General features: G+C 50.8%; 1 protein-coding gene across 4 annotated transcripts; it reads left to right on the top strand.

Annotated features, from left to right (window-relative positions):
• The first annotated feature begins 1,340 nt into the window (after nucleotides 1–1,340).
• Nucleotides 1,341–24,363, top strand: ANKRD22 (ankyrin repeat domain 22). Of its 4 annotated transcripts, none has more exons than XR_005983701.1 (7): nucleotides 1,341–1,480; nucleotides 2,524–2,724; nucleotides 14,727–14,933; nucleotides 18,890–18,997; nucleotides 20,461–20,538; nucleotides 22,588–23,019; nucleotides 23,385–23,423. XR_005983701.1 is itself a non-coding variant. In XM_041728423.1 (7 exons), exons 2-7 carry the CDS (start codon nucleotides 2,704–2,706, stop codon nucleotides 23,460–23,462), a joined length of 591 nt encoding a protein of 196 aa, XP_041584357.1. In that variant the 5' UTR covers nucleotides 1,349–1,480; nucleotides 2,524–2,703; the 3' UTR covers nucleotides 23,463–24,363. The 4 variants fall into 4 exon arrangements, 2 of the variants coding, with proteins under 2 accessions (XP_041584357.1, XP_041584358.1); XR_005983702.1 differs by having other exon boundaries at nucleotides 1,344–1,480; nucleotides 14,727–14,918; nucleotides 23,385–23,416; XM_041728423.1 differs by having other exon boundaries at nucleotides 1,349–1,480; nucleotides 22,921–23,019; nucleotides 23,385–24,363.
• The last annotated feature ends 37 nt before the right edge of the window (nucleotides 24,364–24,400 follow it).

The raw sequence follows: 24,400 nt of genomic DNA, 5'->3' as shown, positions 1-24,400 counted from the left end.
TCCCCCCTGCTGGCCCTCAAGGGCCAGAAAGACCCGCCCGCCCTCCGCAGCCCCAGCCGCATCCCATCCAACACTCAACTTCTCCAGTCCTCCCCTCTCCCCTCTAATTCTCCCCTGACCTCGGTGAGGGCTTCCCCACCTTGGCGCAGTCTGGGCCGCGCCAGGCTGTCCTGTACGCAGAGGCGGTGGGGGTGGAGGGGTGGAGTTGGGGGGATAAGGGGTGGGCTTCCGGCTTTCTGCCCCCTGGATGCCAGGAGCCTGTGTCCATCCCAATGGTGACAACTGAAGTGTCTCCAGATATTGTCAAATGTCTTTTTTTTTTTTTTTTTTTAAATATTTGGTCCATCCATTCATGAGGGACACGGAGAGAGAGAGAGGCAGAGACCCAGGCAGAGGGAGAAGCAGGCTCCATGCAGGGAGCCCAACGCAGAACTCGATCCCGGGACCCCGGGGTCATGGCCTGGGCTGAAGACAGTGCTAAACTGCTGTGCCCCCCGGGTGCCCCTCTTTCTTTCTTTCTTTCTTTCTTTCTTTCTTTCTTTCTTTCTTTCTTTCTTTCTTTCTTTCTTCTTCTTTCTTTCTTTCTTCCTTTCTTTCTTTCTTTCTTTCTCTCTTTTTTTTTTTTAACATTTATTTATTTATGATAGACAGAATGAGAGAGAGAGAGAGAGAGGCAGAGACACAGGCAGAGGGAGAAGCAGGCTCCATGCCGGGTGCCTGATGCGGGACTCGATCCGGGGTCTCCAGGATCACGCCCTGGGCCAAAGGCAGGTGCCAAACCGCTGAGCCACTCAGGGATCCCCTCTTTCAAAAAGATTTTATTTATCTGAGAGGAGAGAGAGCAGGAGCAGGAAAGGGCAGAGGCAGAGGGAGGAGCAGCTCCCCCCCAGCAGGGAGCCCCCATGTGGGGCTCGGGCCCAGGATCCCGGGATCAGGAGGACCTGAGCTGAAGGCAGACGCTGCACGGACTGAGCCCCAGGCACCCCTTTAATTTTCAGTTAAACAACACAATCATTTGGTATGAGCACGCCCCGTGGGGTATTTCAGAACTTTACCCAAAATTCAGATCTACTGTTTGTAGCTGCCCAACGTGGCCTAGCTGCCTGGGGGCCGCGTCACCACCCGTGAACCACCCGTGACCCTCAAGGGCCTGCAGGGTTTTTACCGATTGCAATGAGCCGATTTCTCTTTTATGGGTTTGTTTTTCTGTCACTTGTACAGCGAAGCAGCTCCTCTTCCGTAATTACAGTGAGTTGTTCTCAGGGTCAGATGGTGGAGAGGAACAAGAGCCCGGCCTCTCCCTCCAGGCCTGCAGCCGAGACGCCCGTAATAAGAGACAGACTAGCAAGAGAAGGACCAACCAAGTCCAGTGTGTACTCGTGTGTACTCACGGGAGACCCAGGAACCTGCGTGCATCCTGGAAACCCAGAATCGTTAATTCTTAAACTCCCGCAAGGTTGGGCCTACAGCCAGGTTCAAGGTGAAGTATGTGATTCTTGTTATAAGTGGTGTTAGGATATTTAAGACAACTTAATATCTATTGTGTTAATAAGTTTATTAGCTCTACAAGCCCATGTTAGCCGGGGAAGTGCTTCTTGTTAGCTTCAGAATCAAAGTGCTTATTAAAGAAAATTAAATATAGTGATACCGGAAGTATAATTTAAACATTTAAAGAAAAAAAGAGAAAAAAAAAAGAGAAAAAAATAAAAAATAAATAAAAAAAATAAACATTTAAAGATAATTAAGTAGGATATAAATGGGACCGATTCTTCAAAGAGACTAGTTGTGGGGTTTTTTTTTTTTGGGGGGGGGATTTGAGTCTGGTTTTTTCAAGTTGAGTCACTCAAGCTTTATTCAAAACGCCCTTGAAAGTGAACACCTTTATGTATTTAAAATAATATAGCTTAAAGATTGACCTTCATTTATTAGTTTTTTTTTTACCTTAATTTGTTTATATTAATCAGGACCATCAGGGAAAAGCAAATAACCTTCCCTGTGCTTAAAGATTGCACATAATCCATAGTGACAGTTTTGAAGAGTCTTTTCCTCTCTTGTTTTTTGAGCTGGAGGTGGGGGCAGGGGGAAAGGGAGGGAGTCTCAGGAAGACTCCGTGCTGAGCATGGACCCTGAGATCAGGACCTGACCCCAAATCAGGAGTCCGCTCCTTGCCCCACTGAGCCCCCCGGGCACCTCTCGAGGATTATTTTTCATGAAAGTCAAGATGGACCAGGTTCTAACAAGTGGGTTTGGTCACCCATAGCCTTTCTCAATAGCCACTGGAAACTAGATTTCAATAAGGAAATGTCTTAAACCCAGCACTTTATTTTGAACCCTGGGTCCTTCCTGCCGGAGGGAGAACTTCCCTTTCCCCCTTGACTTTGCTCCCTTTTTTTCTTCATGTCACCACTGGCGGAGCAAATATGACTCAGAAACCGGTTCCTCGGGTTTGTAACACTGGATGATGCACACTTAGGTCATTACGCTGTAAACCAATGCCTGTGTTCGTTGGGCTGGGTTCTCCAGAAGGCGCATCGCCGCCCCGTGTTGCTGAAGAATACTCACAGGTGTGGGGACAGAGGACGAGCCACGGGCCGGGGCTGCTAGGGATCTGTCCCTTGGCTGGGAAGGATTTTATGTGAATCAGAAATCCTGCCAGAAGATTCAAGAAGCTGTAGAGGTGGCACAAATCTGTGAAGGACCAGCATGGGGATCCTATACTCCGAGGTATGTGACCTTTCTGGAAAAAAGTTTCCAAAGGTGTTGAGAATTGCTCTTGCTTTTCTAATATGATTTCCTGCTTCTGTTAAAAAATGTGTCCTTTTCTGGTTTGGCTTTCTGTGAGAATGTTAAGTCAAAGCCAAATGCTGTGTACGAAATCTTTTTGATGTATTTAGTATTTTAAGGCAAATTATTTCGCGATTCTAAAGCTCTAGCTAGGTCGAAGCGGAGAACAGTACAATATATATATGTCACAAAGTCCAGACGTTTGTGGGGGTCATCTGGGTTGTGCGGGAACTCATGAAAATAGAATTAATGGAGTCATGTTTCTGATGTCAAACTTCCAGAGGGAATGTGAAAATTGTACCCAACGGGATTTTTTTTTTTTAGTTAGATTTTATTTATTTATTCCTGAGAGAGAGAGAGAGAGAGAGAAAGACCCAGGCAGAGACCCAGGCAGAAAGAGAAGCAGGCTCCATGCAGGGAGCCCGATGCGGGACTCGATCCCAGGACCCCAGGATCAGGCCCTGGGCCGAAGGCAGACGCTCCACCGCTGAGCCCCCCGGGCGCCCCCCAATTGGATTTTCTAACCATACAGAAGTAGACTGGCTCTTCTATGGAACCGCATAGACGGAGTGACAGCTTTCAGCCTGGCATGTGAAAAGCGATTCACTATCAGCAATTATAAATAAAGATTACCCCCGCATGGGAGGGGTATCCATGCAGGATATATTTTTGATAGCTTGAGTTTTTGCTTTTCACATCTGACGAATACAAAAATGTCTTCCCCTGAATTGAAAATAACCTATTAGGATCAAATCAATTTGTAGTAGTGTGTCGGAGGCGCACAAGCAACACGTCAACTAGATTGTAAGAGGTGTAATCACGTCATTGTTCACCCTTTACTCCCTTTTCTCTCTGACAGAATTGACCTGTTAGTCTGCATTTCGTTCCAAATGCTCAACAGAACCTCCCAAGGTGGTTCTTCTCCTCATATCAAAGGCAGTTTCTCTGCACTTGCAATCATTTCTAATGCCCGTGGTGCGTGTATGTGTGCCAGCCTCCCTCTAGTCAGAGAGACTAGAGTCATTGAGTCTCTATAGTCAACCCAACCTTGAGGAGGTTAAAATTCTACGTATGTCTTGCTCAAAGGCTTTATCTGGGTGACGCGATCATACGTACGAACTGACAACACGTGCAGTTTTCTGAAACGCTACTGCACTGCTGGTTCTCAGACTCTAGAGGGCTTGCAGATGAGGGACCTAAAAGAGAGGAACTTGTTTGATGCGATGTCGCGAGCCCCCAGCCCAGACGGTCTGTTTCACTCGGTCTGGTCTGCAGTGGGGTCCAGGGACTTAGTTTTTAGGGGAGCATCCCAGCTGCGTCTCCCTTAAGGGGTGGATTCACCCCGGGAGAGAAATATTGCTCTAGGCGAGGGCTCTTCAAATTTTAATGTGAGTACAGATCACCCAAGGCTCTTGTTCAAATGCAGATTTTTGTTCTGTTGGTCTAGATGGGGCTGAAGATTTGCATTTCAATTCCTTGATGCTCATGCTGTCAGTCCCTCGACCACACTTTGAGTAGCCAGATTGCAATAATTAAGTTAAAAACAACAACAACAACAACTTAGAACAATTGTTCTTTGCCAGGCAGTGAGTTGAGTCAAGGCGAAGTAAGATACGTTGAATTATTTACAAGTATTGCTGCCGGCGCAGAAGGAAATTTTCCTCTACACTCATCTAAGAACTTAATTGACCCGAGATAGATTGATGGGAGAAAATTGAATTGAATTTTGTACATATGGGGACCCTACGTACAAGAGAGTTTAAAGGCAGAAGGGTGAGATGAGGGACACGAGCCCTCCTGAGCTAAGTCTTGGAAGAGGGGCCCAAAATTTAAGAGAGGAGGCCAAAGCACAGGCAAAAAGCAGAGCAGATATTTGGCAATTAGACGTGTGCCCTGCCCCACACACGATCACTCAGATACTATTTCTCTCTGGTAAAAACTCTCATTCTGGGAGAGACCCCTAATTTAAATTCTTCTTGGTAGTTAAGGAGAGGGCATAAGTTTTTCTTGAGCATGTGGGATCTTGATTGCTTCTAGCTAAAAAAGAGTTCACATGCCAAAGTGGCATATTTTGGGGAGACTACTCTGAACCCCTCCAGTATCAGTGTGAATATCCCCAGAAATGGAATGAATCTTTAATTTTCAAATATACAGAGGACCAAGTGACTTGGAATTTACTATACTTAAAGACAAATTCAACAACCACACACGTGCAAACACACATGCATACATGCACCCCTAAAAATCCCTAACACGGGGATCCCTGAGTGGCTTAGTGGTGGAGCGTCTGCCTTTGGCTCAGGACGTGACCCCGGGTCCCGGGATGGAGTCCCACATCGGGGTCCACGCAGGGAGCCTGCTTCTCCCTCTGCCTGTGTCTCTGCCTCTCTCTCTTTGGGTTTCTCATGAATAAATAAATAAAATCTTTAAAAAATAATAAAAATAAAAATCCCTAACATGCCTACAAGCTCATTGGTCATTGTTCAAAGTTCCTAATTAATATTGATCCCAGGTAGTCTAAGGTAGTGTTGACACAGATGTTGCGACCATGCAACTCCACACCACAAGTAGAAGTGGATTCCAGGCCCTTCCATCTCTACACTGTCTACTCCCTCTGCTAACAACAACGGGACACACAGGACCCCCGGGAAGTCCATTTCTGGAAAGGAGATAGTTGTTTCCCTTTTTGGCAAATAGTTTCTCAACTTGCAGAATTCCCCGTTGATATCAACTACCACTACTATTTCCCCTCCTCCTCTTCTTCCTCCACCCCCTCCCTCTCCCCCCCTCATCTTCCTCCTCTGTTTTCTTCTTCTTCTTCTTCTTTCTTCTTTCTTCTTTCTTCTCCTCCTTCTCCTTCCTCTTTCTTTTTAAGGTAGAAGTAGCCACCACTGAGGATAGTAAAAGCATTGGAAAACCTAGCTTGAGTGGCAGGTTTGTATGAGGAATAAAGGTTAAATCTTCCATAGTGTCAGTTGGGTCGAGGATGCTGTTTGTGGCATGGAGGTGTTTATTTTGCTGTCTCATTCCTCCCCAGCAACAGCTGATGCCGGGGGATCCTGGGCTAGTAGGAGGACGTTCTCAGGAAGGTCTGTCCCAGGGGCTCTGGGTTGTGGGCTGGCTTTAGACACTTTGCATTTTCTATTGACCGAGTCATGGTGTCCAAGGCAGTGGGTTCTAGAGCTGCACCAATTCCACCGAAGTTTTTGAAGATACCTATTATCCCCGGATACCACCTTCTTGATACCTAGTCTGACATTGTGTTATTCCACACCTAGGACTGGAGTAATCTGGCTCCAGCAATGGTTGTAAGTGCTGAAGAGAAGTGGGTCCTTTTAGAGCAGAAGAAAGCTTAGCTCGCTTTCTATAAGCTGCAACTGTCGCTGCATGTGGGAGTGGGAATTACCTGTAAATGGAAAAGAAAAAAAAACAGTTTACTCTTACCCTGGGGGGGGGGGTCCTGATGCAGAAGGTTGGGGGGGTTGACCTTTTGTGAGACTCTCTCATCTCCAATTTTAAAGAGGTTGAGAAGCTCTGGAGTAATCCCTCAAATATGAAAACATAACCTACTCATCTGTCATGTGTGCACCGCTCTCTTTTCTCTCTTTTCTTCTCTTTTCAGAGCCCCGTGTCAGTCGCTCTGTGCTTCCTAGCTATAAAGAAAAACAGGGCAAGAGTGAGCCAGTCCTGCCCCATCCCTTGGTCCTATACTGCCAAAAGCACCTTTATGGAAAAAAATTAATTCCACTCTAGTTAACATACCGGGTTTGTTCTATTAGCTTCCGGTGTACGATGCAGTGATTCAACAGTTCCACACATCGTTCAGTGCTCATCAGGATACGTGTACTCTTAACCAAGGCACCTATTTTTTTAACAAAAAAAATTTTTTTTAACAAAAAAACAACTTAGTAAAGTTCCACCTCCCACCTTGAGTGTGAGAAGCTTTTCTAGATTGGGAATGTAGGCTTGTCATTTTTCCTTAGAGCTGTAGGGGAGGAGAAAATTCTTTGTTCCTCTTCTTATCTCGGGTTGATTGCCTGGAACCCTGCAAGTTAGATTGACAACTGAAATATTAACAAAATAAAAGCAAACAGAAATTTATTAGCACAGGCATTGTGCGTACGTGTGGGAGCATTCATCGATGGGTAACTCACCAGGGTGATTAGTACTTGGGATCTTGCAACATCTCAACAGAAAGACGATGCGTGATCAGAGGAGCGATCAGACACGGGAGAAGGGCTTTGAGTGTCTAGGGTGGCAAACTGTGGAAGTGAAATATAATGTGGCGCTAATGGAAGACAAGGGCTACTTAGTACATTTTATTATGTTGATTCCCTTGATGCCTTCTCTGGGCTGACAAGGGTAACCTCTGTTCTTCCTGGCAGGGAATTTCCTTCACAAATTTATGTCATGCTTTTAGCTAAATAGGAGGAAGGCAGAGAGCTTTCCTTAAATCTGCTTCTTCTCAGTTGCCTTCAGCTCAAAATAATTATTATGCCGGGATGGATTTGGGGTCCATATTCTGTATATATAGACATGCACACATGTATTGGGGAATGCTTGACATAACATTATATTAGTTTCAGATGTATAGGGTAATGACCCTGTATTTGTAGCAAAATGATCACCACACTGAGGTCAGTTAACGTCCATCACCACAGATCCTTACACACTTTTTTCTTGTGACAAGAACTTTCAAGATCTATTCTCCTAGCTACTTCCAGACATATATTACGTCCCCATGATTTATTCGTTTATAACTCAGAATTTGTACCTTTTGACTCTCTTCAACAATTTAGCACCTTCTACCTCTTCCACCTCACCCCAGGCAGCCGCCAATCTATTCTCATGCCCTGGATTTTGTAGTTGTTGTTGATTTTATTTTGTTCCTGTTGACATTGTTTAGATTCCACACATAAGTGAGATCAGATGGTATTCACCTTTCTCTGAGTTATTTCAGTTAGCATGATGTCCTCAATGAGGTCCATCCATATTGCAAATGACAAGGTTTCATTCTTTTTTATGGCTGAGTAGTATTCCATTGTGTGTGTGTATGCCACCCCTTTATCCATTCATCTATCTGTGGACATTTAGGATGTTTCCAGTATATTTTTATTTATTTATCTATTTTTTAAAAAAGACTTTACTTATTTATTCATGAGACAGAGAGAGAGAGAGAGGGAGAGAGAGGGAGAGGCAGAGACACAGGCAGAGGGAGAAGCAGGCTCCATGCAGGGACCCAGATGTGGGACTCGATCCCAAGACCCCAGGATGACACCCTGAACCAAAGGCAGACGCTCAACCACTGAGCCACCCAGGTGCCCCCCAATATGTTTTTAAGAAAGAAGGAGAGAGTAAGGAAGCATTCCCAGGTTGGTCCTGGCGTCTGAACAGAGGGTGTGTTAGAGCTCAGTGAGAGAACCTAGATTGGAATAACCAATCCCTGCTAAGGAAGCTGGGCCCTCAAGCAGGGCTGACTCATTTAAGTCCTTATCACACATATTTGTTCATACTATTTACAATCACAGGAAACATTTAATTAGGGCTTGTTATATATATGGGGTCATGTTTAAGCACTTCATGTGTATTAACTGATTTAATACTTACAGCAACCATATAAGAGAATCACTATTATTGTCTTTTTTTTTTTTTTTTTTTTTTTTTTACAAATGAAAACATTGAAGCAAAGGTAGTTTAAGTAACTTGCCCAGGGTTATGCAACTAAAAGCACTTCCTGGCTAGAGACTGGGGGCTGGGAGAGGAGACTTGTGTTCGTCTACTCAGGGAAATTCACCACTGATGAACACTTCGGTTCTTTGCCCACTTACTTTCTCAATAGGGACACCACATTCCATAAATGAGTTGGTCTTAACCCCTCTGCTTTCTGCCAGTACTCTTCCCCACTAGGATACACTGTCACCTGTTTCTCCGAGGGAGAGGATAGGGAACGCTGAATCCAGGTAGCAGAGCGCTACGGTCCACTTGTACCCTGCAGACCAGTACTGCACTGCAAAGTATTACACAACTTGGAAGGAAGGAAGATGTGTAAGAACTCAATTCCAAGGTGTCAGGAATCCATACTTAAGAGACATGTAGACTCTTCTGTGGACTCTTGACCCTACTGGCTGGGGGGGGAGGGGATGTCTTGAAAATAACATCAGAATGATGTTTCCCTTTAGATTTGGAAAGGTCTAACGATAAATGGAGGTTAAATAGGGTTTTTGGGGAGAGCTGGTTGAGTCAAGAGGAGATGGGGTGAGAGCTATTGGCAATGGGAAGGCCATTGGACTGGAAGTCAAGAAAACTTATAATTCAGTACTGACCACACCAGGAACTCCATGGGGCTTTATAAAAGAAGACAGCAGGGTGAGGTTGGGTTTAGTGTCGTGTTATTCTGCGATACGAGAGAAGAAAGGGCAGAGATGATGGAAACAAAACGCCTCCTTCGCGATCTTACCAGCTTCTTCTACTTTGTCTCCATGTTGAACCCCTAGTTTTGGCATTACGTATTCAGAAAAAAGCAGCACCATGGGGCTTCCGCTCTATTTGGTTTCTCAATTCTTTCCTTATTTAAGTATTTTACAAATGCTAATGCATCAAGTCACATTTCTTTTTTGTTTCATTCTTTTTTTTAATAGTAAATTTATTTTTTTATTGGTGTTCAATTTGCCAACATACAGAATAACACCCAGTGCTCATCCCGTCAAGTGCCCCCCTCAGTGCCCGTCACCCAGTCACCCCCACCCCCCACCCTCCTCCCCTTCCACCACCCCTAGTTCGTTTCCCAGAGTTAGGAGTCTCTTATGTTCTGTCTCCCTTTCTGATATTTCCTACTTATTTTTTCTCCTTTCCCCTTTATTCCCTTTCACTATTATTTATATTCCCCAAAATAATGAGACCATATGCTTGTCCTTCTCTGATTGACTTATTTCACTCAGCATCATACCCTCCAGGTCCCTCCACATCGAAGCAAATGGTGGGTATTTGTCGTTTCTAATGGCTGAGGAATATTCCATTGTATACACGGACCACAGCTTCTTTATCCATCATCTGTCACTGGACACCGAGGCTCCTTCCACAGTTTGGCTATTGTGGACATTGCTGCTAGAAACATCGGGGTGCAGGTGTTCCGGCGTTTCCCTGCATCTGTATCTTTGGGGTAAACCCCCAGCAATGCAATTGCTGGGTCGTAGGGCAGGTCTAATTTTAACTCCAAGTCACATTTTTAAAAGGAAATGATAACTTGAGTGTATGAGCAGAAATCAAGACCAAAACTTTGTAAATATTTATTCATTCACTCACTCCCTCATTTGTTGAATCAACAATATTTGTCGACCACATAGTATATTCCAGGCACATGGTAGCTTCTGGGACCTGGTGATAACCAAATGAGAGTGGACCCTGGCCTCTTGGAGCTACCAGTTTTAAAAATGAACATATACACATGAAAAAAAAATATAAATAGTGGCCAATGAGATCAAGGAAGCATGAGGATATAAGGGGGGGAGCGGTGCACCCAGGTTCTTTGACCTGAAGGGCCCCCCGGGTTAGGGACACTGGGGTGGAGTTCTGAGGTAGGAACGGCGGTCTTCAGAAGCTGGGGGAGAGGGCCGCAGACGGAGGGATGGGTGTGTGGAGAACTGGAAGCTTGGACGTTGAGCCAGTGGGACCGACGGGCGAGGGCGGGTGCAGGTTCTGCGGGTAAGAGCGGCTCGGCCAGCTGCGGGCCACGGGGCTACTGTCTCTGCAGGATTTAGAGGCCCATGAAGCTGACCGAAGCTCGTCCTGCCTCTGAGTATGGCCCAAGCTGCGGGGCTCCGGCACCATCCTCCTCACCCTCGCTTAGCCTTCGTCTGGCAGGGGGGGCACGTCCTCACCTCCTCCGGGCCCTGCCCTCACATGTTCGGAGGCCTGGGGTGCTGGGGAGATACCTGGGCTTCTGATCTGCTGCATCCTGGGGGCTAGAGCCCCCGTTGGTCCTCCTCGGTGGGGGAAGGCTTTCCTGCTCTCTCCCCTTGCTGCCGCCGGCGTCGTGCTTCCTGGGTCCGAGCCCGCGAGCAGCGCCTCTGGCCTCCTGGCGGCAGACGCGGCTCGTCTCCAGCAGATCTTGTTGGAGAAAGAACACAAAACAGGCAGCTGTGCGCCCTGCCTCCATTTTTCCTCGTTGCTACGAGTCCCCACAGTCCAGCCCTTTCTGGGGCCTTCCTTCATGGGACAGAAGGGCTAAGGGAGCCTAAGACAACCTTTAAAACAAAAACAAAAACAAAAAAACTCTGTGCCTTTTGTATTTGTCTGGAAGAAAGAACTTCTTAAGAAGTCTCCAAACCCTAGTGTGGGACGAAATGACTCCTCAGAGAGAAAGGCTGGAGATCAGTTGTTGGAATAAAAGGAAACCCTTGCCGCGTTCCCTGAGGTAGCGCAGTCCGACGGGGAGGCGTCCCTCCAGGTTTCCCGGGAAGACCCTCCCCGGTGCGCGGGTCCACCTGAATCCATTGGCTTCAAAGGGTGCAAATCCTCCTTGGAAGTTGTTATAAGACATTTTATGGGGCTGGAGCCTCAGCACGAGCAGGTTCCTGAGCAGCCCGCCGGGTCCCCTGAAGGCCGCCAGGGACCCGCGGTACCTCTCCCCAGGCCCGGAGTCAGGGAAGCCCCATTACTTTTTTTTAAAGGTTTTATTTATTTATTTGAGAGAGAGACACAGTGAGAACGAGAGTGCAGCAGGGGGCAGGCAGTGGGGCGGGCTCGGCTGGGCAGGGAGAGACAGGCCTGGATCCCAGGACCCTGAGGCCATGACCTGAGGGCTGACGCCTCACCTCCGCAGCCCCGCGCCCCAACGTGGTCATGTTAGATAATAGACGCAGAATCCGTAGTTGCCCGTCCGCAGGCTGCAGGCGTCACGTGTCCCCGAGAGCCACTGCTTCAGTTTGAGGGCCTGGGGGAGAGGCCCGAAGTGGCTGGGCCTGGGGTTCCAGCACCCAGATTGGGGGTATTTTGAAAGCCAGGAGACGTCGGACAAGTAAAGCACACTGAAGCTCGTCCCTGACGGTCCAGGTTTCCGGAGTTTCTTTTTTTCTTTTCTTTTTTTTTTTTTTGGTTTCTGGAGTTTCTGCCGCTCCTCACCTCATATTAGCATAAGGGTCATCATGGCTCCACTATTGTTCCCCGGGCACCCTCCTAAGTAGTTTGCTGAGGTTCTCAACCTTCCCTGGGCCTCTTATGTGACACTAACGCCCCCACCTGGCTCCAGTCTCCCCTCTAGGTTACTGGGACACCCAGGGTTGAGCACCTGCCTTGGGCCCAGGGTGTGACCCTGGGGTCCCAGGATGGAGTCGCAGGTCAGGCTCCCTGCATGGAGCCTGTTTCTCCCTCTGCCCGGGTCTCTGCCTCTCTCTCTGTGTCTCATGAATAAATAAATAGAATCTTTAAAAAAAATCTAAGAAAATCAAAGGGCCCTGTTGCTTAGCCAGGCTTGAGGCCCCCTGCGCTGGAGCAGCGAGTGGGCTCTCAGGTCAAGGCCGCAGTCTGGTTGCAGAGAGAAGGCGGAGGCCCAGGGAAGCACCCGCGGGGCGGGAGGGGCTGTGCTGCAGGCAGGGAGGCGGCCCTGGACGGCACCGAACCAGCTGGAGGGCAGGTGGCTCATGGCAGGGGCACAGGGCGCGCCGGGGCCAGAGGCGAGGGTGCAGGGATTCAGGGGAGAGGGGCGAGGGGAGCAGGGAAGCAGGGATGAGGGGTGCAGGGGCAAGAGGCTCAGGGGTGCGGGGGACGCAGCAGCGCAGGGTCCGGGCAGGCCCCAGCCCAGCAGGCCCCGGGCCGTTGCTCCATGGCGGAGGAGCGCACGGGGCAGGGCAGCTGAGGCTGGGGGACCTGGGGTCAGGACGGCCTGGCTGCCCGGGTGACAAAGGGCACGGGGGTGGGGGGGTGGGGGAGGGCAAGGCCTGCGCGCTGCCCACGGGGTCGGTCCTGCTGAGGACGGAGCCCGGGCCTTGGGCCCTGAGGCCTCACAGGGCAGCGCAGGGGGTACAGATGCACCGCCATCACCGTGCACCCCTGCACCTGTTCCCTCTGGGCCGGGTTGCCCGACCCCCCCACCCCCCACTCCGCAGCCTCCTCCTCCAGGCGGCCTCCCTGGGCTCAGCCAAGGCTGCCCGCTGGGGGACGCTGGGGGTTGACGCAGTCCCAGAACCTTCTCTGGGATGGCTGGGCACTGGGAGGAGGCTAATGAGCCCGGAGGACGCCTCCCTGCACGGCCAGGACTGAGTGCGGGGCTGGGGGAGGCCGGCAGGGACCCCGAGGGACCCCAAGAGACCCCGAGGCCGGTCACTCCAGGGGCCCCAGGAAGCACCCAAAGGCAGACCAGCTCCCTTTCCCCTCCCTCCTCTTTCTCTGCAAAGATTCTCAGGAGCCCAAGCACAAGGGCCCTTACCGGGTGTCCCCTCTGGTGTCCCCTGCGGGTGTGCGCTCAGGCTGTCAAGGCTTTTAAGGTTTTGGTTTTTTTTGGAAAGCCTTTAATTTCTTAAGAGCAGCTGGAAATCCGGATGACGACATGAAATGCTCGGTTAATTTTAATGCCGTGATTTTTTAAAAAAGGGTCACCCATTGGCCTTACAGATGATGCGGAAGGTGCATCAGTTGGGGAGGGACTTGAGGTCCAGCGTGTGGCCATCATGGGGTGACAACATACAACGACTTTTGCCCCATTCCTCTGTTTCGTGACTGAGGACACGGACACACGTAGGGAAAGAGATCTGCCCACGGGCCGCAGGACGGTGGCCGCGGAACCAGACGTTGGGCCAGTTTGCTGCCGGCAGACTCGCATCCGTCCAGCTGCTCAGGGCCCCATGTGGCAGCCCAGCTGGTGACCAGGTCTGCTCCCGGGGTGACGCCAGGGTGGCAGGAAGGTGACGTGAGTCATTGTGCGTTTGGGCTGCTTTTCGGACCCGTGTCTCGTGCTCACGTCTTTTTGGGGCCCAGAGGTTTGCCTCCCTCTGCTGCGGAGCCGACTTTCCTTAGGATGCTCTATCAGTGGGGCCCTGGGCTCAAAGGGTGAACCCTACAAGCTCGGGACGATGGTGTTTGGCGAGCTCGGAGCCTAGAGCACCGAGTCTGGGGCTGCAGCTGGCGCGTGTTGCCCTCCTCCGGCCGCTGTCCCTCTGCTTCCCCAGCTGGACAGCGCCTCTGTGCCCCGACCCGGACCGCGGCGGCCCGCACAGGAGCCACGGCCTTGTCGCCCAGGAGAGCCGCCTGGACGCACAGGGGCAGTAAATCCCACCAGCTGAGCGCCACCTGTGGGCCGTGCATCCTTCTGGGCGGCGGGTTTGGTTCATGCTTCTGAATAAAATCAGCCTGAGAATGTGGAGTGTTGGCCTCTGGGGCCCCGGGCGGGGGACATGGGGTGACGAGGGCCTGGGTGGCCTGAGCCTCCGCCCCTCCCGGTGCACGGCCTGGGCCACGCCATAAGGAATCCTTAGGAAAGAGCAACAGGTGGCAATTGTGGGGAACCAGCGCTGGCCTGGGAAGGCCTGATAAGGGGAGAACTGAGTGGTGACCTGAAGGGCCAGCTCGCCTGCAGCTGGAGGGGGGATGGAGGGGGGGATGGGGAGGGGGATGACACGGGGGCAAAGATGTCCGGTGCGGGGGTGCCGCGAGGGCTGCAGCCCAGATGGAAGGAACCGAAACTGAGGCATTGAGAACAGAGGTCCGGGGGTGCCCATGGGGCAAGGGGAGGTCGGCTTCGGTCTTGCTGTTAGGCTCCCATCATGCTTTGCAAAGCTCATTCTAACACTTTCTAAATGATTCAAGCCGCGGAGTGATGGAGACCGAACGTGTCATCTACGATCACAGCTTGGGAACACTTGAGTTTCAAGTGGTGGGTGAGGACCCCTCTCACGGGGGGGTTTCGTTAGAGCCGTATTGAAACTCTGCTTTTGCGTGTCCCCCCTCAGCCCATCTGCCAGGCGGCCTACCAGAACGACTTTGGGCAGGTGTGGCAGCTGGTAAGAGAAGACAGTGCCTGCATCAACGTGCGAGATGGCTTTAATGGAGACACCCCCCTGATCTGCGCTTGCAGGCGAGGACACCTGAGAATCGTTTCCTTCCTTTTAAAAAGAAATGCTGACGTCAACCTCAAAAACCGGGTGAGGCCATTACACGTGAGTGGAGGGAGCCGTCGACCATGGTCATCCGCCCCCTGCACGGCAGTGATGGATGCCATGCTCCTTGCGCGGAGCTCCTGGCACCAGCATTTTGTTTTTGGCCTTACTTTAGAGGGACAGACATGTACTATTCTATTAGGCTAAGAAGCCAAAGAAATCATAGCTCAAGCAGCAGGCGTATTTTGTGGGGAATTACGTCCTTCTGCTTCTGAAAAGAAAGGTAATGGTCCACTCACTTGACTAGTGAGAGCTTCTCCCTCTCTTTTCCTCCTCCTCCCCATGCTGTTCCTTCCGCTTGCCTCCCCTGCTCCTCCCCCTCACTGTCACAGAAAGATTTCCCAGAAAAAAATAGTGACCTGGCGGTGCTATGTCATTAGCTACTGGGTCAATGTTCTCCAGAAGAGCCTACACCTTGCCTATAGGATTGCTTATAAGATTGAAGAAAGCCAGAAAGAGATTGTCAAGGACTAGCAGGCTCGTGACTCAGAGGGTCCTTGAAGCCCCACAGAAGGCACAGAGATTGTACTCAGATGCGGTTCCCGCAGGTGGGTCTTCAGGACCATTGCTGTGAGCATCCGGTCGGAGCATGTTCGAGCATCCAGTGTCCTCCTCACAGCAAAAGCGACACTCAAAGGACGCTGAATACATAGGGAAAAAAATAACTAATGACCACGAGTGGCCTGTTCCCACTGACACACATTCAGTGAGGACAAACAGGGGCAGGACCCCACTGGCCCCTTCGTGTCAGTCCAACACCAGCTCATTTGGATCCATAATATATTCTTGGAAAATGGATCTCTACTGGACCTTCTTGTTTGTACTTAATACTATTTTCTGCCTGGTTGAGTTTAAATGCAAATTGTAAAAACAAACAAACAAACAAACAAATAAATAAGTAAATAAGTAGATAGATAAAGAAATAAAAATAAATGCAAGTTATGCCTGCACTGAATCTAACAGGAGCGTGGTGTAGTGGGGTACGACACCGTCTCCCTAGCACGCCCTGAGGAGCATGGGTCAGCACGGGGAGGGGGCCATGAAGGCAGAGAACCTGAACCAGCCTGCTGGGACCCCCTGGTATCATGAGCAGCTCGGAAAGGACTCTAGGGATCCATTAGAAAAATAGAGATTTTATCAGAACAAGGCTTTGGCTTACATTTTCTATTTTTTAAAACATGTTTAATGGTTTTTGAATGAGTAATCTTTTTTTTTTTAATTTATTTTTTATTGGTGTTCAATTTGCCAACATACAGAATAACACCCAGTGCTCATCCCGTCAAGTGCCCCCCTCAGTGCCTGTCACCCAGTCACCCCCACCCCCCGCCCACCTCCCCTTCCACCACCCCTAGTTTGTTTCCTAGAGTTAGGAGTCTCTCATGTTCTGTCTCCCTTTCTGATATTTCCCACTTATTTTTTCTCCTTTCTCCTTTATTCCCTTTCACTATTTTTTATATTGAATGAGTAATCTTAGTTTTTCCCCACTACTGATCGTGGTACATAAATAATTTAACCGGTGCCTTCTCATTTCTTAAGTCTATGTTTACGACGTATTTTCAGAAGTAATAAATAGACAAAGGCCTTAAAACATTTCTGGGGCAATTCATATACGCATGCCTACTAGAGAGCAGCAATTCTACGGGAAGCCAATTAAAACATAAATATACTTTTTCCTTTTTTTTTTTTCTCCCCTTTGGCCTGTCAAATTGACCAGGATTAAAAAAGGAAACTGAGTGTTGGTCAGGAAGGAAGTTTAAATCCTTATGGTTTTAGCGGAGCACGATTTAACAAGCGTTCATACCTTTCACGTCAGCAATCATCCTTTTAGAGACTTGCTAAGGACGAATCAGGGAATGTTGACAAAACCTTATGAATGAGGGCGTCCTATCAGTATAATTCGTAAGAATAAAGAGTTAAAATCTTGAAATGTCCAACAGGTAGAGTTTGGTAAATCAATTAGAATAGCTCCGTTCAACAGACAGTCATGCAGCCGTTACAGTCAGATGTTTAGAAGTGTTAAAAGGCACGGAAAATGCACACATTCTAACTGTTAACTGAGGAAAAATAACTGCAGATATGATTTTGCTTATGCGGTAGGATCCTGCGGTTTCAAATTCCACACGATGCAGTTTAAAAGACTGGAAGACAATACAGACAAAATGTCAACAGATATTTCTGGGCTGTTCGAAAGTGGCTGATTTTATTTTATTTTTTATTTTTATTTTTTATTTATTTATTTATTTATTTATTTTATTTTATTTTATTTTATTTTATTTTATTTTATTTTATTTTATTTTATTTTATTTTTTGATAGTGGCTGATTTTAAATTGTCGTTATATCCTTGCGTAGTTTTTAAAATTTTTCAGGGAACATATATACCTTGGTATTAAAAAGACAAAAAGGGGACGCCCGGGTAGTTCAGTGGTTTAGCGTCTGCTTCCACCCCAGGGCGTGACCCCGGGGTCCCGGGATCGAGTCCCGCATCGGGCTCCCTGCATGGAGCCTGCTTCTCCCTCTGCCTCTCTCTCTCTCTGTGTCTCTCAGGAATAAGTAATCCTTAAAAATAAATAAAAATAAAAAGACAAAAAGTGAAAAAGTGTTCTTATTTAAGAACAGTGCCTCCCTCAAGCGGAACATAGAGTCTTTTTCTCTCTGGCTTTCTCTCTCTTCACATTGACTTGGTTGGCATTGCAGTCACCGTGGCCTGGTTTGTGTTATTTTTATTGTGCTTATTTCTGTCTCCCTCTGTTTGGTCATGAGACCTTGAAGTTTCACATCCCTCACAACCTCTAGAAGCTTAAGTCTATCACCTGATATGTATTTGCACATCCCAATGCTTTGCCCGGTGCGCATATGCGTGTAGAGCAGGGAAGGTACGCCACGCGGTCAAGATCTTCCCATCGACAAACCACAGGAAGCATAATCCTATACCATAGATGTTCAGGGATGACTATAGCACTTCATACTGAATTCAGTCCTATATTTGTATCTCAATGCTTTGCCCCCAAAACTAACACGCACGTAAGAATTCTTTTTTTTAAAAGATTTTATTTATTTATTCATGAGAGATCCAGAGAGAGAGGCAGAGACACAGGCAGAGGGAGAAGCAGGCTCCATGCAGGGAGCCCGGCGCGGGACTCCATCCCGGGATCCCGGGGTCACACCCTGAGCCCAAAGCAGATGCTCAATCACTGAGCCACCTGGGTGCCCCAGGATCCATCTTTTTTAAAAAAAATTATTTATTCATTTTCAAGAAAGAGAGTGTGATGGGAGGAAGGGCAGAGGGTGAGGAAGAGAGAGAGTCTCAAGCAGATTCCCCATGGAGCCCAAGACGGGGCTCAATCCCGCGGCTCTGAGGTCAGGACCGGAACTGAAACAAAGGGTCGGTTGTTGCTGAGGAGCCACTGAGGCCCCTGAAAATTCATCTTTTGATGACTAATAAGATGAGTATGTCACTGTTGTCGCTCTGTGGCTTCCCCCCGACTTGTTCTTCAGACTGTGCTCTGCTTGACATCCCAGTCAATGGAGACGTGGTCTCGTGAATCAGACACGCTCCAAACAAAGAGTTGCCATGGGTACCATAGAAATAAAAAGCACAAACCAACTTTTTTTTTTTTCAATAATGTAGTTTTTTTTTTTTTTAAAGTAAGCTCTCCTGCCCAACATGGGGCTTGAACTCATGACCCTGAGATCAAAAGTCGCATGTTCTATCGACTGAGCCAGCCAGGTGGCCCACAGATGGAACTCTTTTTTAAAAAAATTTTTTTTAATTTTTAAATTGTTTTAATTTTTAATTTTTTTAATCTTTAATTTTTTTAATTTTTTAATTTTTTAATTTTTAAAAATTATTTATTTATTTGTTTATTTATTTTTGAGATGAAACTCTTTGATTTGGTGATCTGAAAACGTGAAACCTGAGACAAATATTAATAAACAATCCTTTCTTAATTTTCAGAAAGGGAGAAACTGCTTGCATTATGCTGTGAAGAAGAGATTCACCTTCTTTGATTACCTACTCATCATCCTCTTGATGCCCGTTCTGCTTATTGGGTATTTCCTGATGGTGAGTGGCACGCTGGGTGCTCGCGGGGTCGGGGTGCACGCCGGGAGCGTTGGGGGTCAATACTGTGACTCATTGGGTTGCCTGGGCCGGTCAGAGGCAGAGAACCAGGGACCAAACAAGCTCTTGGTTCGTGTCCTAAACGTGACTTTTCCAGCGTATGCCTAACGCAGTGATTGAACTACAGTGAGAAGAAAGGTAGCCGACCAGGTGAATCAGTAGTAAAATAAATAATCAGAAAATAAACTAATAAAAATAACTAGAAAAATAAATTAACCTTGATTAAGCATCCTCTGAAGAAAGCAGAAAATCCTGAATTTTAAGAAAAAATTCCCTTATCACCTCTTTTCTCCAGAACAGTCTTCCAGCGGGAAGTGTCATTACCCCCTTGGGTATTTAAATGTCATGAATAAATAAATAAAATCTTTAAAAAAATAAAAAAAAGTGTCACAGAATTTGAGGAAGTCCAGTTAACTGCGATAACGCTGATTATGATGCTTGGGTTTATGGGAAAGAGAAAAATCACAAGTCACTGAGAAACACATCATCTGTTGATACTCCGGGGAAGTTCTTGAACAGTTAATTGCGTGTTCGGCCCGGAGCGTTGGCAATGTGTGCAGTCTCCGGGCTGACGGGGGCCCGGCCGTTCGGTTCCGAAACCATCACAAGGGTGATGAGCAAGGATCTGTTGACCCACAACCCTGCTCCCCAAGACGGTCGGATGCTTAAAAGCCGGAGGCCTTGGTTGAAATACTGCTTGTGACCAATGACTGCCTCTGACTGTGCGTTTGTCAGGCTTATTCATGGGCCTGGGCTGCACATCTGTGACGCGTGAGGCCTAAGCGCCAGGACAGGACGTTTCAGGGGAAGGACCCAAAAGGCCTACGTTGCCTCAGAGAAAGGAGGAGGAGAAAACCCCGTGTAGATGCTGCCGCAGGGGTGGGGCTGCAGGGCAGGAGTGGTGGGATGACAGGGTGAGGAGGGAACTGGTGGGGCGTCGTACGGGGTCAGCGGCTGGCCCACCTGTGCCCCCGAAGCAGCTGGGAGGGTGCCCGCACTGTCCCGTGCTGAGTCTCAGGGGACTGGGCCGGAAACGCGGGCTTTGAGGAGCCTCTTCATCTCCTTCCTTGTCCAGTCCCTCCCAACGTGCTGTCCCGGGCCCACCGCGAGCCCACGCTGCGGCGGGGAGGCCGACAGGGGTAGCCCTCGGCCTGGTGGGAGCTAGAGCCTCGTGAGGAGCGGGTCCGTGGAGTGACCACGGACACGCACGTGGGATCACAGGGCCATAGGCAGAGCCGATGGGATGGGTGACGGGACAGCCCAGGAGGGAGGGCTCCCCGGCTCCAGGACGGGGAGTGCCATAGACGGGTCGGGATTGCAGTAAGTCCCGTTGAGTAGACAAGTGAGGCACGAAGCGGAGACAATGCCCGTCGAGGAACCCGTTCGGTACCCGCTGCTTGTCGCAGGTGTCCAAGACCAAGCAGAACGAGGCCCTGGTGCGAATGCTGCTGGACGCCGGTGTCGACGTCAACGCCACCGACTGCGTAAGTCCCTGCGCTCGCTCATCCAGAAAAACACTCGAGTCGGTGTTTGCCCGCATGGGTGCGTCTCCTGCAAAGCCGCTTGCCGCATTTTTCTAGATACTTCTGCGTTTTCCTTTTCTTCCCTGGCACCCCATTTTCTCTCTCTTTGTGCTCCTGCTGCTAGGCAGGCGGCCTGGAAGCCGTTGGGGTGCTGCTGCTGTGCTCATGGGGATGAAGCCTCCATCGGCTGTGGGACGTTTTTATTTTTTTCTTTATTTCTATTAAGATTCTGTTTTATTTCTATTTGAGAGAGAGTGCGAGTAAGCGAGAGGGAGCACGAGTCGGGGGGCGGGGAGGGGACAGCGGAGGGAAAGGGAGAAGCAGGGAGCCCGATGGGGCTCGACCCCAGGACCCCGGGGTCATGCCCGGAGCCTCATCCACTGAGCCCCCCAGCTGCTGCCCTCGAGGACATTTTTAAAGGAACCTCCGGCCTTTGGTGAGAAGTTAGGGGAAATGCAGGCTCCGCTAAGGAACTTCCATCCTGGGACGTTAAGACACCGGGGGCCGAACGCGTCTGTGTCACCCGGCCTGTCCCTCCGTGCCGGTGGGCGTTGTGCCCACTCAAACCCACCCAACTCTCAGCTTTGCCACCTGTGAGGTGAGGACACTGACGGGACCTGCGTCGCAAGGCTGGCGGCGCCCGGCCCGCAGGGAGTGCCCAGAGGACCCCGGTCTTGGCGGGTCTCGGTGGGTCACGGCGGGTCAGCGGGACGAGGACCAGGCCGGCCGGCCATCTGAGGCCGGCGCCCAGCAGCAGCCTCTCACGTCCTGGTTCTAGGCACGAGGCTCTGTCTTTACCTTCCGCCCCGACCCCATGCTCCTCGGCCTCCCGTCAACCATCGTAACTGCATCCAATGTTTATTTCTATGAGCTTTTATTTGCTCATTTTCTATTTGGTTTCCCGGGTCTTTATTGGAAAAGTAGCCGGTTGAAGTTTGAGTAGATGAGAACCAATATTTTCTTTGCGGTTCCTAACTTATTTCCTGTTGTGTGCCTCTGCGTGTGTGCACGTGTGTTACCACTGTTCTGCAGTGCAGAAGATGTGCCCACCCCGTTTCTATTGCTCATTTACATCGTCTTAGTTTTGGTTGTTGGTATCATGTGTTTACATGGAGGGAGCTCCGAGTGCGTGTGTGCATGTGTGCGTGTGCACATGCATGAGTGTGTGCATGTGCGCGTGTGCATGTACGTGCACATGCATGAGTGTGTGCATGTAGGTGTGTGTATGTGGGTGTCTGTGCATGTGCATATGTGTGCATGTGACTGCATGTGTGCGCATGTGCGCATGTGTGCATGTGCATATGTGTGTGCGTGTGCACATGCATGAGTGTGTGTGAATATGTGAGAATAAGTTCATGAAATGCATGCTTTTTCTTCTATCTAAAATAGGACTTTTGAATGGATTCGGGCAGATGGCTCCTGTGCCCCACCGTTTCCTTAGGTAGCCGTGCAGTGTATCACGGCAGCCGGTGGTAGCCCTTAGGTGGGGGCACCCGGGGGGGCTCAGGTCATGACCTCAGGGTCTGGGCTCCGGCTCAGGGGCAGTGGCATCCCGGCTCGCTCTCCCTCTCCTGCTCTCTCACTCTCTCGCTCGCTCTCATGAATCAGTAAAACCCTCCAGAGAGGACGTAGGAGATGTGCTGAGGCCTTTTCCTGGTCTCCTCGTTTAAATTCAGGAGGTCTGGAGCTTTGCCTGTGACCCCGATTTCTCTGGGATGTCTTTCTGCGTCCCTGTGTCTGTGTGTCTGGGTTGCGCGATGTCATTCCCGTGTATGCGCACACACACACTCACACTCACACTCCTTTCCCTTCCACCTCGAGGTGCCCCGTGCACGTGCCTTTCGGTAATCGGACCCTTTATTTCACGCGGGGAGGTTCCGAGCCGGGCTCCCTTGCGTGTCACCGCTTCATGGAGGGGAGTGCCCGGGCAGGACCCGCGGGGACCTCAGAGCGGGGGGTATCTCTGGTGTGCCCGCACGCTGAGGCCACGGTCGTCTGGCTGCTTCCCAGGCGGAACTGAGGAGCACAAATGCTGCCGCGGTGAAGTTCCTGTCATCTGTCGCCGCTGTTCTGAGCGAGTCTGAACAGGGCAGATCCGGTGTTCCAGAACACGGGCCTGGGGGTCTCCCTTGGGGCTGCGCCCCCCGCGGACCTCCGCTGCCTGCTGCAGGCTGTGGGGACTTGGGTCAACACCCACAGAGGATGGGCCCGTGTGTGTCGGGTGGTGGGGAGGGGGCGGCGCTGCGGACCAGGAGCGTCTGCTGGGCGTGCAACCTGGGACGGGGTGTCCCGGCCAGGAGGGCCACCCGCCGCGGTGGCGAGCGCTGAGCCCCTGTGTTGCAGGCCGGCTGTACCCCGCTGCACTACGCCTGCCAGATGAAAAACCAGACGCTCGTCCCCCTGCTGCTGGAGGCCCGGGCGGACCCCACCATCAAAAACAAGGTAAGAATCCCAGGGCCTGGGTCCTGGGGGTGTCCCAGGGGTGGGCGCCTGCCCTGGGCTCAGGCCGTGACCCCGGGGTCCTGGGATTGAGTCCCGGGTTGAGCTCCCTGCATGGAGCCTGCTTCTCCCTCTGCCTTGGTCTCTGCCTCTCTCTCCGGGTCTCTTTGAATAAATAAATAAAAGCCTAAAAAAAAGGAATCCGAGGCCACCGCCGGAGGGCCCTCTCAGCAGCGGCGGCTTCGTGTTGGGGTGAATCAACCGGCTCCCATGCTGACAGCGCAGCTCTCTCGTCCTCACCGAGGGGCTAGTCCCTGCTTGGGCCTGGGCGGGGCTGCACGACTGACCCTGACTTCTGTGTCTCGCAGCGAGGCGAGAGCTGCCTGGAGGTGGCGCGCAGACTGCGCTTCCCGCAGATTGAGGCCATGCTAAGGAAAGGCTCCTAACCCTGGGGACTCCGGAGACCTGTGGGACTGGATCGCGTCCTGGGCTGCACTGCTGGGCGGCCGAGGACCTGGGCGCTTCCCGGCTTGGCAGGTGCCACGGTGATGCCGCTCCGGGGAGCTCCTGGCTGGCGGCCACTGGGGACCCTGAGGCTCTTGGAGGGTCCGCTTTGGTCTCAGACTCAGGGTGTCCTGAGGAGGGAGGTGGCAGCTGCCTGGGTCACTCGGATGAGCCGCCCTCCTGGAGGCTGCGCTGTCCCGTGGCGCCCGGGGACCGGCTCCCCCGTCCTGCTGCAGGAGCAAGAGGGTGAGCGAGACTGTCGGGCGGGGACAGGACAGGGCGGGACAGGATGGGGCGACGGGGGTGGGGGGGGTGGGGGGGTGGGGGGGGTGGGGGGGTGGCGGGCGCTTCCTCTGTGAACCTTCACCGGCCACGCACTCCAATAAAAGCCCGTGTTGTCCCGCTGGGAGTCTGCATGGAGGGGGAGGGGACGCGGCGCTGCCGCGGGGCTCGGGGCCTCCCCTCTTCCCCTCAAGAGCCGACCAGCCCTCTTGTCTTTGACTTTCATTTATTTGGGAGATGACGGGAGTGCAGCCAGGGGGCAGTGGGATCGGGGAGGAGCCAGAGCCCACGCGGGACTTGTCCCGGGGCTGCGGGTCGCAGGCTGAGCCCAGGCACCCTGCTCGGGGGCCTCGAGCTCTGGGGCCGCAGGCCAAGGCCCCCCAACTTCGGGGGCTCCCGCAGCCGGACCTCTCCACCCTGCTGGTTCCTCTGTGCGAGGCCATTCCGCAGGCTGCGCTGTTCACTGGTAAAATCCAGAATATTTTATCCTCCCTCCCTCCTCCCTTTCCCTCCTCCCTCCCCCTCTTCCCTCTCCCTCCTCCCTCCTCCCTCCCTCCTCCCTCCCCCTCTTCCCTCTCCCTCCTCCCTCCCCCTCTTC

This window comes from Vulpes lagopus, chromosome 14, assembly GCF_018345385.1.
Source record: "Vulpes lagopus strain Blue_001 chromosome 14, ASM1834538v1, whole genome shotgun sequence".
NCBI lineage: Eukaryota > Metazoa > Chordata > Mammalia > Carnivora > Canidae > Vulpes > Vulpes lagopus.
Note: the sequence above shows the minus strand (reverse complement) of the source record. Positions and strands in the feature narration are given on the sequence as shown.